The sequence below is a fragment of the Sorex fumeus genome, unplaced genomic scaffold, assembly GCF_029834395.1.
Source record: "Sorex fumeus unplaced genomic scaffold, SorFum_2.1 ptg000078l, whole genome shotgun sequence".
Taxonomy (NCBI): Eukaryota; Metazoa; Chordata; class Mammalia; order Eulipotyphla; family Soricidae; genus Sorex; species Sorex fumeus.
The window spans coordinates 11,317,859-11,330,913 of NW_026606135.1; the positions used below are offsets into that span (position 1 = coordinate 11,317,859).

The 13,055-nt window shown below is 40.6% G+C and overlaps 1 protein-coding gene across 4 annotated transcripts in view; it reads left to right on the top strand.

Annotated features, from left to right (window-relative positions):
- The window catches only part of TBC1D12 (TBC1 domain family member 12), a 92,660-nt gene that overhangs the window by 41,699 nt on the left and 37,906 nt on the right, over nt 1-13,055 (top strand). For all 4 annotated transcript variants that reach the window (XM_056130450.1, XM_056130449.1, XM_056130451.1 and 1 more), the window contains exon 3: nt 10,082-10,197. In XM_056130450.1, the coding sequence (XP_055986425.1) occupies nt 10,082-10,197 (116 nt within the window). The remainder of the gene's footprint in view (nt 1-10,081; nt 10,198-13,055) is intronic.

The following is a 13,055-nucleotide window of genomic DNA, read 5'->3' on the forward strand; positions in this document are numbered from 1 at the left end:
TATGACATTCCATAGAAATATGTTCCATATATTAAAAGAAAAATATCTGCCTCTGTCTTATCTTTGCCTGTTATCTCCTAACTTCTCATAAAATAAGTTAAAACTGAATTTTGGGTTGGAGCATAAGTACAGCGAGAATGTGCTTGCCTTGCACATGGCCAACCTGGGTTCTATCCCCAGCACCCCAGCTGGTCCCGAAGCCTGTTAGGAGTGATCCCTGAGTGCAGAGCCAAGAGTAAGCCTTGAACACCACTGGGTATGTCCCCCCCAAAAAAACCCCAAAAAACCAAAAAATGAAAAATTAAATTTTGTCAGCAGAAAAGGAGATAAAGTGATTTATTTATTTTATTTATTTTTATTTATCAGTACTTATTTATTTTTGGGTTTTTGGGGCTCACACCTGGAGATGCTCAGGGGTTACTCGTGGCTCTGCACTCAGGGATTACTCCTGACAGGCTTGGGGGACCATATGGGGTGCTGGGGATGGAATTATTCCTGGCGGTGCTTGGGGCATCATATAGGATGCTGAGGATCAAACTCAGATCAGCTGCATTCAAGGCAAACGCCCTACCTTTTCTTCAACAACTTGAGCACTGTATATTTAAATCTACTGATCTCCACTCAAGTATTACTGAAGTCGTGATTTTGCTTCAACTGTAGGAATATACCTTGCTTGATTTTTAACTTAGCATGTTAATGCAGTTTATTTTTCAGGTCATTATGTTTGCTTGCTGATAGAGTAGTTACTAAGAACATCCGGGAGTGTTGCTTTCTCTTTCTCTTAATAGAAGAGCAGTTGAAGGATCTTTTGAAAGTTACGCTAATTATATATGGGTGTAAAACTAGCATTGCTGCAGTCATTTCTCATCAGCAAACAAGCCTTAGATGAAGCCCAAACACTGAGGAGGTGTGGCTGAGAGGGGTGGAATAGTGGAATCTCTTGACTATCTCTATAAACCACTTGGTCAAGCAGTCTGATGTTAGCTAAAAGTATGGGATATTTATCCTGTTACCTGATATATTTGCCTAAACCTGTTTGATGTTTTTTGTTTGACACATTAAAAAATCCTAATATTGACATCACCTTGTAATCAGTCTTGATGTTTAATATTCTGTTATTTCTAATGTAGTTTACAGTTTTAATTATTTATTTGTTTTTGAACCACCTCCAGCAGTGGGCCTACTCTGTGCTTGGGGATGGCTCCTGATAGTGCTTGGAGTACCATGTGCTGCAGGGAGATCAAACCCAGTTTTCCTACATGCAAAATATGTATGCATCCTGTTGAGCTATCTCTCTGGCCTGCGAAATAGCATCTTAAATTTATTCTTTAATTTAACTTATTATATAGTTAAATGTTAGAGTCTTTAGGATGTGTAAATTTATACTGTTTTCAGTTAAGGTTGGGTATCTGGGCTGGAGAGATAGTATAGGAAGTAGGGCATTTGACATACTTGTAGTTCAAGTACCCACAATACTGGTTTGAAACCCTTGTACCACATACAGTTCCACCTGAATACTGCCAGATATTACTCTTGAGCCCAGCGTCAGAAATAATTATTGAATATTGCTGGATAGGGCTGGAGCGATAGAACAGCGGGTAGGGCGTTTGCCTTGCACGCAGCCAACATGGCTGACCCAAGTTCGATTCGTCCGCCCCTCTCGGAGATCCTGGCAAGCTACCGAGAGTATCTTGCCCGCATGGCAGAGCCTGGCAAGCTACCCGTGACATATTCGATATGCTATACACAGTAACAAGTCTCACAATGGAGACGTTACTGGGACCACTCGAGAAAATCGATGAACAACGAGAGGACAGTGACAGTGATTGCTGGACAGGGCCCAACCCTTCTCCACACAGGATAGATTTATATCAATTATTTTTTTTTGTTGCCCCATAGAAATTTATTGCACTTTTAAGGATCTTTTATGGGAAATAGTAGAGTACAACTTCTTTCTCATGTAAAAAATTCTTGAGTAAAAATTCCTTAGAAAGTTTATTTCTAAACTAGCTACAAGAAATATTTTACATCTCATACTGAGTTGGCCTTTACATTAAATATGTGTACTTTTCAGTTAATTTAATTATTGATGCCATGGACTAAAAACAAGGTTTCATATAAACGAGTCACATATTCTCTACCACTAAACTATATTCCCGAACTTTATTTTCTTTTCTGGACTGTACTTGGTGCTGTAGAGGGCTTATTCCTGACCCTGCACTCATGGGTCACTCCTAGCAAGATTCGGGATCATATGTGGTTCCAAGGATTGAACCTGGTTTGGCTGTGCAAGATAAGAACCCTACCTCTATTCTATCACTACTGTCTTTATTTCATTTCTTGAGGTCTGGGAGGGAAATCCCCAGTGATACTAGGGGGCAATAGGGTACCAGAAATTGAATTTAGGGCCATATGCACATAAGGCACGTGTTCTAGTCATTAAGCTGTCTTCTGACTCTTGAATCTGATCACGATCAGGATCATCCTGTTGTTCGTCAATTTCCTCGAGCAGGCACCAGTAACGTCTCCTTCCTAGCCCTGAGATTTTAGAAGAACGATTTCAGTGCTCTTTCAGGATTAGGAGAATGAGACCCATCATTGTTACTGGTATTTGGCATATTGAGTACAACACGGGAAGTTTGCCAGACTCTGCCATGTGGGCAGGATAGTTTTGGTAGCCTGCCAGGTTCTCCAAAGGAAAAATAAGATAATAAGATAATAAAATTAAAAACAATTTTTTTGGAAATAGTTTTATGTAGGGACTGTGAGAGGAAAGAGTCTCATGAAGTCAAAGTTTATCATGCAGTTTAAGTAGATTGGCTTAGGTCCTTTTGGAATTTCCAGGCCTCTCCTTTTACTCATCTCGTCTCTTGATGCCCAGTTCAGATTGTAGCATCCCTTGCTCTCTGCTTCCCTCCAGTATACAATGACCTGTCTTGTCCCTCTGCCATGTGTGCACTTTCCTATCCAGTGTGTGTTTTCCTAGTCTGAAATCTGTAACTGGATCCCTGTCATCTGTGTTCCGCGCTGTGGTTTGCTGCTCTGTAACTTGTTGCTTGGGTACGCTAGAGCTATACCCTGGTTCCCTTTCCTCTTAGCTTTCCTAGTTGCTGGTCAAGGCCATGTGTGAGTATGGATGAAAACCTTGGCTGTCAGCTGTCTGGGCTTAGGTGATGGGGGCAAAGAGCACCCTAATTTTTTTTCTCACTTTTTCTTTCTTTCTTTCTTTCTTTCTTTCTTTCTTTCTTTCTTTCTTTCTTTTTTTTATTCGTGAAACACCATGAGGTACAGTTGTAGACTTACAAATTTTTGTGCTTGGGTTTCAGTTATACAATGATCAAGTACCCATCCCTCCACCAGTGCCCATTTCCCACCACCATGGGTCCCAGTATCCCTCCCACCCCTCAACCCCCCCATCCCTACCTGCCTCTGTGGCAGGGCATTCCCTTTTGTTCTCTCTCTCTCCTTTTGGGTGCTGTGGTTTGCAAGAGAGGCATTGAGTGGCAATCATGTTTGCTCTATACTCTACTTTCAGCATGCTTCTCCCATCCTGGGAGGATCCTCGAGCACCCTAATTTTTAATTACTGAAGACTGCTGCTGGGCCAGGGTTGTAGCTCAGTGGTAGGGCACATGCCTGCAAATGTGTGATGCCTTGTGTTTGATTCCAGGTGTGTGTTTGTGTGTGTGTGTATAGAGGGAGAGAAAGAGATAGAAATAGAAAGGGGAAGGGGGAAGGGAAAAGGGGGAAAGGAGAGGGAGAAGAGAAAAGAGAAAGAAGAGAATCGTTTTAAAGCTGTTTTACTCATGGTGAGTTCTATTTTAGATGGTGGAAAACCCGTGTGATTTAACCGAATTTCTCCAACTTTAGTTTACAGTTTTTTCATATATATATATATATATATATATATATCACTTAATCACTTAACTTCCCGTTAGTCGTCGATTTGCTCGAGCGGGCGCCAGTAACGTCTCCATTTGTCCCTGTCGCGTGCTAGTGTAGCCCAATGGCATCTGTTCGCTCCGGGAACATGAAGAGCCTCAAACCGATCGTTCATGATCTTGACGAAGAAGTCTGACCATCTGGTAGGTGGGCGGCCACGCGGTCTTTTGACATCCCGTGGAATCCAGTCGGTAACAGCTCTAGTCCAGCGGTCGTCTTTAAATCTCATTACGTGACCAGCCCATCTGATTTTCGACACCGTGGCAAATGAGACAGCGTCCCTGATTCTTGATCGTCGACAGATGTCAGAACTCCGGATTCTCTCTCTCATTTGAGTGAAACGTGATATTCCAAGCATAGCTCTTTCTATTCTTCTTTGGGAGACCTGAATAGCGTTCTCATCTTGTTTGCGTAGGGCCCAGGTCTCTGAGGAGTATGTTAATGCAGGAAGAACAGTGGAATCAAAGAGATGTGCCCGGAGCCGGAGGTTCTTCGTCCTCTTAGCTATTTCTTCGACGTTCTTGAAGGCCTTCCAAGCCACTCTCTTCCTCCTGCGCAGTTCGGGTGCCAGGTCATTTGTCATGTTGACCTCTCGACCTAGGTACACATAGCTGTAGCATTCGGAGATGGTCGTTCCATTGAAAACGAATGGGGCATCAGGAACGAGGCTGTTTCTCATAAACATTGTCTTTGTAAGATTCAGCTGTAGTCCTACCTTTCCACACTCACGGTCAAAGTCGGCCAGCATTTGTGCCGCTTGGCTGATGTTTGGTGTTATTAAAACAATGTCATCAGCAAAGCGGAGGTGGTGTGGTTGCCGACCATCTATCTTCACTCCCATTCCTTCCCATTCCAGTCGTCGTGTGATGTTCTCGAGGGTGGCACTGAAGAGTTTTGGTGAAATGGTATCACCCTGCCGCACCCCTCTCTTGACATCAACGATCACTTCTTTGTAGAATGGTGAGATCCTGGTAGTGAATCCGCAATACAGCTCACGGAGGATCCTGATGTATTGGGCTTGAATGCCCTGATTGGCTAGGGCTTCAATGACCGCTTCCGTCTCAACAGAATCAAAGGCCTTCTTTAAATCAATGAACGTTAAACAGAGCGGCATCTTGAACTCCCGAGAAACCTCAATGAGCTTGGTTACCGTGTGGATATGGTCGATGGTGCTGAATCCTTTGCGGAACCCTGCTTGCTCACATGGTTGTCCTTCATCTAGTGTTCTGCCAATCCTATTCAGGATGACTCGAGTGAACAACTTGTAGATGACAGACAACAGGCAGATCGGGCGATAGTTGCCAATGTCATGGATGTCTCCCTTCTTGAACAGTAGTACGGTCCTGCTGGTTTTCCATTGGGACGGAACCTTGCATTCAGACAGGTAGCGAGTGAAGAGCCGAGCCAGTGTATTGATGAGTACTGACGGCAGGTTCTTCAGGTGTTCAGGTCTGACCTTGTCTGGGCCGGGTGCTGTTTGTTTCTTTACCAACGAAATGGTGTGTCGGATTTCGGAAGGGAGAACGTTGGGAACGACATATCCATCCTGTGGAATTTGGTATGTCGGCAAGTGGACATGGCTATCGAAGAGATTTGAGTAGAAGTCATGGATAATCTTCTCCATTGCCATTCTGGAGGATGTGATGGATCCATCAGCACGTCGGAGGGCAGTCATCTTAGTCTTATAGTTGGTGAAGGACAGGTGGGCGTTACGAATACTTTTCCCAGCTTCTGCCACATCTACCAGTACTTCTGCTCTTCTCTCTTTGAGGTCTTCCTTGATCGCATCTCTGCACTGCTTTGTGAGCTCGGACGTTAGCTTGCGGTTGCCTGAGGAATGCGCCAAACCACGCTGGCGAATTAGCTCAAGAGTTTTCGAAGATAGGCGATTTTTTGTGGCTATCTCTCTCTTGGCGTTCCTCGCACATTCATGGAGGGGCTGAACCAGTCGATCGTATTCCTCGTCAATGTTGTCAACAATGGCATCTTCCCATGTTGCCGCAGTAGTACCAAAGAGTTCCCAGTTGGTGGTCATTCTGGGAGTTCTCTTTTTGAACTTTGCAGCCCTTTCTCCCCGCTCTGTGAAGTAGAATTTTGCACGAAGGAGACGGTGGTCCGATCCCATTCGAAATTTTGGGACAACAGCGACATCAGTCAGGCAAAACCGTCAATTGAATATGATGTGGTCTATTTCGTTGTGGAATCGTCCACTGGGAGACTCCCATGTCCATCGTTTAGATTCTGCCTTCTGGAACTGTGAGTTACCATGAATGGTCTTGGTCGACATGATGAACTCAGACAGTTTCTCACCCTGTTCGTTCCATTCTAGGCCATGAGTCCCGATGTGAAGTTCTTCAGCTGATCTTCTCGGTCCTATCTTGGCATTAAAATCACCCACAATGATCTTGTAGAAGGTGTGGTCTTCTTTATAGAACTTCTCTAGCTCCATGTAGAACTTCTCGATTTCTCTTTCATCATAATGAGATGATATCCAAATATATATATATATTTGGATCATACCTGGCGATGCACAGGGGTTACTCCTGACTCTGCACTCAGGAGTTACTCCTGGCAGTGCTCAGGGGACTCAAACCCGGTTGGCTGCGTGCAAGGCAAACGCCCTACCCGCTGTGCTATCTCTCCAGTCCCCAGTTTTTTCATATTGAGTGAGATTAATTTGCTTGTTTTCCCTTGCTTTTTCTTTCTGATCCTTTCTGCTCAGCTAATTAACACCTATGATTTTTGCCTCAGTCTCATCCTACCTTTTCAATAAAATCTGTTATTCATCATTATTATTTCATAACAAATTGCTGTTTCTTCTAAGAACAATTGTAAAATAGATGTCCTTCATTTCTAGTCCAGTTCATCAGAGGAGGATATCTTGAGTGTTCAGATTCTTTGATTTTTTTTAGTATATTTAATTATATATTACTGACTTGGTTGTCATTTCTTTTTACTTTTCAAAACATATCTCTAGATCCTTAATCTTATTTAAATTCATTTTTCTTTTGGCAAGAATAATTCAAGTGTGGTGGTATGTATTTTACGTTGTTGCATTTTAATAGGAAACTGAATCTGGTGTTTCTTTTTTGTATAAGATGGATTTGTAATTAAGATACTGTCTACTTGTCCTATTTATTTTATTTCATTTCATTTATTTATTTATTTATTTGCTTTTTGGGTCACACCCGGGAATGCACAGGAGTTACTCCTGGTTCATGCACTCAGGAATTACTCCTGGCGGTGCTCAGGGGACCATGTGGGATACTGGGAAGGCTTTGTGCAAGGCAAACGCCTACCCCTGTGCTATTGCTGCAGCCCCTCATTGGATTTTTTATTGTTTGTTATTTGGTCACACCTGATTGTGCTTGTGGGCTACTCCTAGCTCTGACTAGGGCTCATTCTCAAATATCTTTCATTCATTCTCGAATTATGTTTTATAAATCTCATTCTTCTAAAATGTCATAAATGGTTAATTGACTGTTAAGATAGTACAGGTGATAGACTTAGCAGATCAGGTCTGGTGTTACATTGCCTGTCTTTATTATCTTTGTGACTTATTTTCCTGTATTGGGAGGAAGTTGGGCTTCTTTTAATTTGTTGCTTCATGGATTAAATGTGTTAGGTGTTTCTAAAGCAGTGCAAGTTTCATTATAAATGCTAGTCACTATGAATATATTGGTTTACAGGTCTTATTCATCATCTATCCATTTGTATTTATATGCATGGAAAGTGTTATATTGGAAAATATTCATTGTGTTATCGTATTCTGTCTGGCACAGATCACACTGATCACACAGGTCACACTGTAGAAAAACAGAGTGATTTAAAAGACAAAAACCTTCATATAGCTACATTTGTTATTTTTAATAAGAAAAACTTTAGCAGAAAAGGGGATTTTGGGGATTTTGGGTAGAGAGATAGTTCAGTGAGCTGCAATGCATGCAGGAGCCGTGGGTTCAGTTCCTAGTACTGCCTGGTCCTGAGCAGTGCTACTAGCAAAACCCTAGCGCTGAGCTGGAAGTACTTTCCTTAGCTCCATCAGATAATTATCAGATGTGGTTCCCAAACAAAAAACTAACCACCACCACCACCACCACCACCAACAACAACAACACCAACAACAAAAAAAAAGAAAGAAGGAAGGAAGGAAGGAAGGAAGGAAAGAAAGAAAGAAAAGATTTGTTGCACTATTTCAAATAAAAAAAACAATCCCATCATTTTAAGGGTATATAAAATGTTCTTAGGAGAAATAGTTGCAAAAGAGAAAAATCAGTGATTTCATATTTTTGACTCAAACCTTTGTGAAACAGTGACAAGAACCATAAAGCTGCAGTTTGTATAAAATGTTTTGGCAACTCCCCCCCCCCTTACAAAGTTATCCATAGTTGGGTGTTTTACATACAATGTTCCCATTGATTCCACCACCAGTGTCAACTTTCCTCCCATGTTCCCAGCTTCCCTCTTCTCTTCCTGAACTTGCCCAGCCCCACATGCTTTAAAATTTGGGTGTTGTGATTTCAGTGTTGTTGACTCTGTGGTTTGGGTATTTAATGCTTAAATTTTTTTAACGCCACTGATATACCCAAATCCCCTTTACTCCACACCTGCCCCATTTAGGCAACATTTTCCTTTTAAACTCGTTTCTCAAATATGTTGCAACATGATCAAGTTTTTCAAGAGGATTGAAACTATCTGCTCATATTTTGCAGTTGTTTTACACAGTAAACAATCTTTATGTTGAAAAATAAAATAATGCTAGAATGATTATAGGAGAAAGTCATAGGTGGTGTCATGAAAGAAGCAATTAGTGACCACTTTAATTATATCTAATTTTCATCATTTAAATCACTGTCTTTTCTAATGCCAGTAGAATCACAGATATGCTCATAAAATTATTTTACAGTCTTTTTTTGAGTTTTATGAAAAACTTATTTTTTCCTGGAGATGATAAAATACTAGCTTTACCTTTTAGAAAGGAAGAATATGTTGATTTTGGTAATTATAACCCAGTTTGCTTATTACTAATCTTTGGTATCTTTTTAGAAAAAAAATTCAGCAAAAGTTTGGGAACATAAAACAAATATACACAAATGTAGAAAATTTAAGTGCCCATCAAGAACATACTTTATCAGGTTCACTTCATTTCTATTTGATAGGATTGTAAATTTTAAAAATAAGTAAGAAATACTGTAGTAATAGTTTTAAATGATAGTGAAATGTTTGACAATTGTTGGCTATATTTTGGGTAAGATATGTTGGGAAATTATTTAAATTTACTTATTTAAATGTATTTATTCATTAAACTCCCACTGTGCTCAGAACTAACTTCTGGCTCTGCACTCAGGGGTCACCCCTGGGAGGCTCGGATGACCATGTGGGGTGCTGAAGATCAGTCCTGGATCGCCACATGCATGGCAATGCCTTACCCACCATACTATCTCTCCAGCCCAAATTGTTTAAATTTAGATTAGGTAGACTTACAAAGTAGGTTGAAATCTAAAACTAGCATTTGTTAGAGCTTCAGTCCCCTCCCCCCACCATTTTTTTGCTTTTTTGGGTCACACCCAGCGATGCTCAGGGGTTATACCTTACTCGTGGCTCTGCACTCAGGAATTACTCCTGGCTGGGCTTGGGGGATCATACGGGATGCCAGGGATTGAACCTGGGCTGGCTGCATGCATGGCAAATATGCTACCCACTGTACTATCATTCTGGCCCTCTCAGTTTCACCTTTAAGAAAGATTTGCAAAGCTGATATTACAAGGGAATATCTAGAATTTGTTTCAACATTTCCATCAGTGACCTGGCTAAAGATTTTGAAATTAGATTAATCTGCTTATAGATTATTGAAAATTGAATTTGATCTTAGGTAGCTGATATAGAAAAGAGTTAAAATCTTCCTATGAGCGTACCTAATAATTTGTTGTATTTTTATTTTCCTTTTTCTTAATGCAATTTAGATTACCACAGGGGGAAAAGTGATTTTTTTTTTTGGTCTGCCTAATATTTTTGCTGAATTAATGTATTTGGCAACTGTTTAGCCTTTTTTCATAATATGCAAGATATTCTTACTGATGATTTAATAATACAAATTGAAATTGGAGAAAAATCTGTGCATATATTTTTACCGATTTTAGGAATATGAAGCAAGAACAGGGAGGATCTGTAAGCCACCACCTCAGTCCTCACGACGAAAGAATTTTGAATTTGAACCACTTTCTACCACTGCCCTGATTCTTGAGGATCGGCCATCGTAAGTAGTGATCATTAGGCACATAGTTTATATTTTAAATTTAAGTTTGTTTACTGTTTTTACTTAAAGGATGCAAAGAAAGTAGAAATAGAAATGGATTTTATTTTGTTTCTGTTTTTTGGTGGGGGCCACACATTGTAGTGCTCTGGAGCTAACTCCTGTTTCTGTGCTCTGGGGTCACTCCTGGCAGTGTTGCTCGGGGGACCATGTCATACCATGGTTCAAATTTGGGCCTGGAGTGTAAAAATCATATGCTTTCAGCTATCTCTTCAGCCCTAGAAAGGCTTTTTTTTTTTTAAAGTTTTTAAATCTTAGTTGTATATAACAAAGTATTACAGAGGAATATATTGTTGATATATTGCCTTACACATATTTGCCAAATCTGTGAGACAGTACATGAAATAAGATCTTGATTTTTATATTTATTTCAGTCCTCCTCTGCCTTATTTTTCATTTCTTGACATTTAATAGGTACTTGAGATATATTTGTCTTCACTTTTTGTACCATGTACCTAATTATCAACCAGTTGTTTTACTATTGAGTATAAAATGAGGTGTCCTGAGAGATAGTTGTAGTGGTTAGGTAGGGTGCTTTCCTTGCACACAGCCAATCTGGGCTTGATCCCTGGCATCCCATAAGGTCTCACAAATACTCAGGAGTGATTCCTGAATGCAGAGCCAGGAATAAGCCCTGATCACCGCTATTTGTGGCCCTGAAACAAAAACAAAACAGGAATAGAAGTACTAGATTCTTGAACCAGGAACGTGGTTCTGGTGGTAGAACATATGTTCAGCATGTTGGAAGAGTTTGATTTCTGGGACCACATAGCCCTTCTTCCACTAGCAGTGGCCCTGGGCCTCTAATCACTGCAAGATATTGTCCCTGCAACATTTTTTTAAAATTCTAGTATTCAGTTGCTAATATTCAGTACAGTGGGCAGGACACTTGTCTTGAACACTCCTAGCCCCAGCACCCCATTTGATCCCAAACACCTCCAGGAGTGGTCCCTGAGTGCAGAGCCAGGAGCAAGCCCAGAGCACAGCTGGCTGTGACCTCCCACCCTCCCTCCCCCACGAAAAAATAAAAAGATAAACATTCTTAATATCCAGCAAGGCATCTTAAATTCTTTCCCCATTTGTTTTTTCCTATCTTAGTTTCCCATAAGGTGCTCTTCTTCAAAATATTATTTCTGGGGCTCAGCAATAGTTCAGTGAGTAGGCGTTTATTTGCCTTACACACAGCTGAGTGGGGTATGATCCCTGGCGCCCCATATGGTCCCTGGAGCCCATCAGGAGTGATACCTGAGCACAAGCCAGGAGTAAATGCTGAGCAGTGCCGGGTGTGAGCATAAAAAAATATATATATTTGTGATTTTTCCCATATGAAGTACATCCCTCAAGCAGGATTTTTTGTTTTCTAATTCATTTTCCCTCTTGGGTTCTCTAGGTATCTTTCTTCCTCCTTAAAAACCTTTTTTTTTCCAGTGTAAAAATTACTGTTTATTTGTTTATTTTTCTTTTTGTCAATTTTTTTGTGGTCTTCTGTTTATTCTGCCCCTTGTTACTTGTTTTGATTGACACCAGGTGATGCTCACTCCATGCTCTGTCTTCCTAAGTCACTCCCAGAGGTTCTCAGAAGACTTGACCATGCGGGGATCGAACCTGGGCACCCCAAATATGAAGTATACACTTAGCCCATTGAACTTCTTCTCTGTTTCACTGTTCTTTATTATTCTAATAAACATTATAAAAGAATCTTAATCCAGAAAGGAAAATGTTTCACTTTTTTTAGACATTACAAGGGAAAATGGCTAGACATAGTACACTATTTAAAAACTTTTTATTCTTCATTCTAAAGAATTGTGACCTTAATACTTTTTTTTTTTTTTTAAGGATTTGGTTGAATATTCACTTTCCATCAGTTAAAAAAAATTTGGTCGAGCGGGCCCAGTAACGTCTCCATTGGAGACTTTGTTGTTACTGTGTCTGGCATATCGAATACTCTCGGTAGCTTGCCGGGCTCTCCGAGAGGGGTGGAGGAATCGAACTCGGGTCGACCATGTTGGCCGCGTGTAAGGCGAACGCCCTACCCGCTGTGCTATCGCTCCAGCCCAAGAAATTTAGTTATAAGAATATGTCTAAGTTTTATTTCAGCCTTGAAAAGGGAGAAGAATAAACCAGGCTATTTTAATGAGTGGTTTGATGAGCAAGAAAATGCCAGGTGAGAGGGCTTTAGATTCTAGACTGATAGTCATGTGTGTCTATCAGTATAAGTAAGTTCCCAGTAGGAAAATTAAGTTCCTTCTTATGTACCACATTCAAAGGGGATTAGGCTTTATCTTTTCTGTCAAGTCTTTGACTTCAACCTTAAGTAATATCTGCTAATCTTAGTATTTCTTGTAATTTGTACCAAGTTGTTCCATGGAGTTAAAACTTAGAATAATAGGGACCAATGAGATAGTACAGTGGGTAAAACACTTGCCTTGCACCCAGCTGATTGGGTTCCATCTCTTGCACTGCTTATGTTCCCAATGAGCACTGCAAGGTATGACCTCTGAGAACCATTGAGTGAAGCCCAAAAACCAAACCAAGCTAAACAAAAAAAAAAAAAAAAACTTGGAATGATATACTGGACAGAGATATTTTATAGCTTATGATATCTACAGCTGCACTCAACTCTAAAATGCTAATTTTAAATGTTTTAAAATGCTGAGATCCTCTGATTTTAAAATCTATTGACTAGTCACAAAAAATCGCCTATCTTCGAAAACTCTTGAGCTAATTCGCCAGCGTAGTTTGGTGCATGCCTCAGGCAACCGCAAGCTAACGTCCGAGCTCGCAAAGCAGTGCAGAGATGT